Genomic DNA, 5,780 nt, shown 5'->3' with positions numbered 1-5,780 from the left:
ATATATATATATATATATACACACACACACACACACTCACACAGACAACAGGCTTCTTTCAGTTTCCATCTACCAGATCCACTCACAAGGCTTTGGTCGGCCCGAGGCTGTATTAGAAGACATTTGCCCAAGGTGACACACAGTGGGACTGAACCCAGAACCATGTTGTTGGGAAGCAAGTTTCTTATCACACAGCCATACCTGCGCCTATGTAGATAAAAAAAGTATACATGTACACAGAAAAATATACATGTACATTAGCATAAACTTGTTAGAAAAACTTGAAAGTTTTACAAAAGTGTGTAAGAGTTAAGTAGAGCCATGTGTCATTGTGCAAACAGGAAATGTTACCCTATAGCAGCCATGTTCCACAAGTCAAATCTTGCCCAGAGAAAATGCATTCTTCCCCACTGATGAACTGTTTTGTATCTTTAGCTTAGGATCCAAGGAGGAATCAATCCCACATTAATCACACAAACATCCATCTTTCCATCTTCTTAGCTTGCTCTTCCAAAAAAGACCTGGCACTCCATCATTTACGATGGTAAGGGTTCCAGCTGATCCAATCAACAGAACAGCCTGCTCATGAAATTAATATGCAAGTGGCTGAGCACTCCACAGAAATACATAACCTTCACATAGTTCTCAGGGAGATTCAGCATAACACAGAATGTGACAAGACTAACCCTTGAATTATAAGTACAACTCATTTTTTCAAGCTGAGTGGACTGCAGAAGTGTGAAATGAAGTGTCTTGCTCAAGGACACAATGCGCCACTGGGAATCAAACAAAGGACTGTACAATTGTGATTCAAGTCCCCTTAGCACTAAGCCTTGTACCTTCACACTGTTTCTATGAAGATTGTGAAGGCAGAGTCCTTAGACATGCCTGCCAGAGCATCATATCAGAAACAACCACCAATTTATGATCAAGCTGGGATCCTCATGAGATCAATTGAGGCTATGGACATAATCCAATCATTTCATTTGTGGTCTACTCCTAGGTCTTCCACCAGTTGGCCTTGCCTGTAAAGATCTTTCCTGCAATTCTTTCCTGAGGTTTTCTCCCCACGCACCTATAAGTACCAGGGCAAAGTGATGGCTCAGTAACATGGGTAAGGATAATGACCCGCTTCAATCATGAATAACCATGGGATTGCACCTAGAATGTTCCCATTCAAGGCACAAGTTCAGGCAAGGTTGTTTATGGAAGACCAACAGTCACTTGTGCATACCAGTCTCCCCTCTCCATGTCACTGATGTTATCCAAGGGTACAGCAAAGGCTGATTAAGCTTGGCACCAGTGTCATCACAACCCATTTCTACATCTGGCTGAACTGAAGCAACAGGAAATATACATTATAAAATTTATTTAAAAATTTTAATTTTTATTTAAATTACATATAAACTCTTTGTTTCTCTCTGTCTTCTATTTGTATATCTCAAGGATGAGCAGTATATTTGGTTAATTTGGAGAATTGTACTTTTGAACACACACTTAGTTAGCTTCATTCCATTCCATTTATTAGTTTTCCATGCTAGCATAGTTTAGACAGAAATAAATATTGTGGCAAGGTATTTTATGACCAGATGCACTTCATGGAGACAATTCTTATGTTTTTCAATTAAGCGATTTTTATTCCAGAGAAATTCCAGAGCAGAGATAGCAGACAATTCTCTTGGCAGGATATGTCAACATACAAAGACTACTCTATCTATTAATCTACCTGTGATACCACTGCATCTCTCATGTGCCCATAGTTTACACTGGGTGCAGCAAATGGAATTTCTTCCAACTCCTTTCCTACATATGGAGCAGGGCCATTTACCTGATGAAAAGAAAGTTTTATCTTCTTTCTTACTAACAACCACTCTTGTCTTAGCTAGGTTAACTTCAAGGCCCTTTGATTTGGCTTTAAAAAAACCTTTACTAACTTTTAAAATTAGGTGCCTTCAGTACAAAAGATCTAAGAGATTCTTTTGTAACCCGGTATTTTTGCTATTGTTCTGCAAATATTCAATGAAGGTGTTGCATTTTTTTTTTGTTTGTTTCCATAAAAATAATCAATTTTCTCTTAATAAGACATATATTTCTGTTTTATTTTACAGGTTTGTCAAGAACAGATGGAGCTCGCTTAAGTTGTCGCAGTTCAGCCAGTTCTTTGGACAGTGCTTTTGACCAGTACAGTTTAATTCGACCATGTTCTATGAACAATCTTCCAAACATCTGCCATTTTTCTTATACCCCAATTTCATGCGATACCGATGCCAACAACAGCCATGGTAGTGATACCTCAGAGCTTGCAAGCATTTTGGAAAGAACCGGTGTCGATTCAGATTCTGACACCTGCAGTAATTTCTCAGTGGCAGCAAGCACAGATACTCAAGAATGTCTTTCAGTGGTTCTTTCAACTGAAGAATCAGCATGTTGTAAACCAAAAACTGTTGCTGATAAAGAACAATTTTCTACTGCTGAGGAGGACAGTGAGTTAGAACTCAAGAACTGCAGTACCAACTGTTTAAATAAAAGCCTTTTTCCCCAGTCAGACAGTGATCCTCCTAATGAACACATCAACCAGAAAGATGAAGTTACTCGATTATGAAATGACACAAAAATCTGAAAATAATCAAAAGCTTTGAATTTTTGTGTTGTTATTATTATTATTATTATTATTTTTATTATTATTTTTCACATCTGTTCTTTCGTTTAAAATGTGCTTCAATACATTTGGATTAGCAGTATTGTTTGTGCAGTGGACAAATGCCATGTGGCATTTGTTCCAGCTCTTTTACATTCTGAGTTCATCCTTTCGGGGGTTGATAAAATATGAAGATATAGTCAAGTACTGGGGGTTAATATAATAGACTAACCCATACCCTAAAATTTCTGGCCTAGTGCCTACCATGCACACACACACTTCACGTAAATTCATAAATGATACACAGACGGAATACATATGCTGATCCAACATATCTCTGAAGATTTCGTTTACGGCAATACAAGGGCAAGAGAATGGCAGAATTGTTAGAGTGACAGACAGCAAAAAGCCTTGTGGTATTTAGTTGCATACCTTTATGTTCTGAGTTCAAATCCTGCTGAGGTCAGCTTTGCCTTTTATCTTTCTGAGGTTGATAATAAAATAAGTATTGGTTGAAGAGTACTGGGGTTGAGCTAATCAACTGTAGCCAGCTCCCAAATGTTGAGGCCTTCAGTAAACATGATTATAGCTTTACATTATAAATAAAAGACTATAACAATGGAAAGAAATGTATCAGTGATATTTCATGTACCATACATACACACACACACATACATATTCGTGTATGTGTGTGCATGTGTTTACATCATCATTATTTAACGTCCACTTTTTCATGCTCACATAGGTCAAGCAGAATTTCTTGAGGTAGATTTTCTATGACCAGATGCCCTTCCTGTCACAAACTTTCACCTGCTTCCAAGCATTGTAATATCTCCCTAATGGCCAGACATGTTTCTCATGGAAGACAGGAAATGAACAACACTGTTCATATGATAGTGATGTGCACTTACAACCGTGATGTCAAAACATGGATACACACACATATACACACACGCACACATATATGACAGGCTTTTTTCAGTTTCAGTCTGCCAAATGCACTCACAAGGCTTTGGTTAGCCTGGGCTTACTAGAAGATGCTTACCCAAGGTATCACATAGTTGGACTTGATCTAAGACTCATAGTTGGGAAGCAAGCTTCTGAACCACAAGGCCACATGTGTGCACGTATGTTTGTGTGAAAATTATGAAAAACCCTATTTTGTAATTTGTTCTTATGTCCTCAACCCATCACCTTTATAGCAGCAAAAGAAACCATGGTCACCATCATCATTATTATTTTTATTATGATAATTATATATTATTATTATTATTATTATTATTGACTTGACAGAACTGTTAGGGCATTTGTTCATACTCTTTATGTTTTGAGTTCAAACCCTCCTGGGGTCCATTTTGCCTTTCACCTTTTCAGGGTCGATAAAATAAAGTACCAGTTAAGCACTAGGGCTGATTTAATTGACTTAACCCTTCAAAATATTAGGCCTTATATTTAGATTACAAACATTATTATTATTATTATTATTATTATTATTATTATTATTATTATTATTATTGATGGATTAGCAGAATCGTTTGTGTCAGACAAAATTCTTGCAGCATTTCTTCTGGCACTTACGTTCTGAGTTCAGATCCTACCAAGGTCAACTTTTCCTTTCATCCCTTCCAGGTCGATAAAATAAAATACCAGTCAAGTACGGAAGAGGTGGGCGTGTCATAATAGTTGACTCACCCGCTCCTGCAAAAACAGCTGGCCTTTTATCATAATTTGAAACAATTACTATCATTATTATTATTATTATTACCCTGTGGTGGATTGATACAGTGTTGCACAAAATGCCTCAAGGTATTTAAGTGTATTCCTTTTAGTTCTGAGTTCAAATCCTGCCATAGTCAATATGTCCTGCCATGCTTCCAGAGTCGATGAAGAAGTACTAATCAAGTACTGAAGCTGATAATCGACTATCTCCTCCCCGCTACACACACACACCTAAATATGAGGCCCTTGTGCCTATGTTAGAAATCCTCATTATTATTATTACCCTTCATCTAAACAATAAAATAATGATATGCATTATTTTTCCTTACTTTTTTATATATTCTGTATATACACCCACTTTTTCATCATACAAATACTCTTTCCACACATACATAAACAAGGACTTAGATAAAAAGGAAAAAAAAAAAAATGCCATCCTTCTTTGTATTATCAAATACCTCCCACTATGAAAAAAAAAAAAAAGTGTGGCAGTAAGTGAATGAATGTGATAACTGTTGATTCTGTATATTTCTAAAGACTAATATTTCCAATAACCTTTTTGATTTGATCAAATTAAACTAGCCTGCTCTTTCAGGCATCTCACATGGAATATATATGAAAAAGAAATAAAAATCAAAACCTTGGGGATTATATCTCTATTCTTTGATTATCCATGGAAGAGGGCATGATAAAATTTTTTTTTATTTTTTATTTCAGAAATAAAATTGTGATTCTTTTAAAACCTCCTTGAATCATAAAATGGTATTTTTTAAAAATCATTTCTTTTGTTGCCGTGCATGCAAATGTACGTATGTGTGTTTATATATATATATAATGTAATAGAGCTCCTATTTTGCTACCTTCAAAATGATGGTATTACTACCAGGGTCTCCTCCATACCCTAAGTTTGCTAATTTCTATGTGTGTAATATGAAAAATAATATTTTTACTTTTATCTCATGGCTGTGCCAACAAAATTTTCACAGGTGAGAAAGATGACATCTGGAAATTAAAAGCAAAACTGGAAAACAATGTTACCAAAATTTATTTGTATGAATTAGACATTTTTAAATAAAAGTATTAGTGACACTGATGATAAAGCATAAGTTGTATAAACTGACCCTTCTAAATAAATTCAAACTGTTTGTAATGCTGACTGTTAATGGCTTGCTTTAGACTACAAAACACATAAAAAAAGACATTACTTACAAAAATTTGCCTATCATCATCATCGTTTAACGTCCGCTTTCCATGCTAGCATGGGTTGGACGATTTGACTGAGGACTGGTGAAACCGGATGGCAACACCAGGTTCCAGTCTGATTTGGCAGAGTTTCTACAGCTGGATGCCCTTCCTAACGCCAACCACTCAGAGAGTGTAGTGGGTGCTTTTACGTGTCACCCGCACGAAAACGGCCACGCTC

At 36.3% G+C, this 5,780-nt stretch overlaps 1 protein-coding gene across 5 annotated transcripts in view; it reads left to right on the top strand.

Annotated features, from left to right (window-relative positions):
- The window catches only part of LOC106880114 (general receptor for phosphoinositides 1-associated scaffold protein), a 293,807-nt gene extending 288,690 nt beyond the window's left edge, over positions 1 to 5,117 (top strand). For 4 of the 5 annotated variants that reach the window (XM_052971027.1, XM_052971035.1, XM_014929929.2 and 1 more), the window contains exon 7: positions 2,109 to 5,117. In XM_052971027.1, the coding sequence (XP_052826987.1) occupies positions 2,109 to 2,602 (494 nt within the window). In that variant the 3' untranslated portion in view covers positions 2,603 to 5,117. The remainder of the gene's footprint in view (positions 1 to 2,108) is intronic. The other variant, XM_014929931.2, reaches the window with a different exon arrangement.
- The last annotated feature ends 663 nt before the right edge of the window (positions 5,118 to 5,780 follow it).

Source organism: Octopus bimaculoides, chromosome 1 (genome assembly GCF_001194135.2).
Source record: "Octopus bimaculoides isolate UCB-OBI-ISO-001 chromosome 1, ASM119413v2, whole genome shotgun sequence".
Classification (NCBI taxonomy): Eukaryota; Metazoa; Mollusca; class Cephalopoda; order Octopoda; family Octopodidae; genus Octopus; species Octopus bimaculoides.
Note: the sequence above shows the minus strand (reverse complement) of the source record. Positions and strands in the feature narration are given on the sequence as shown.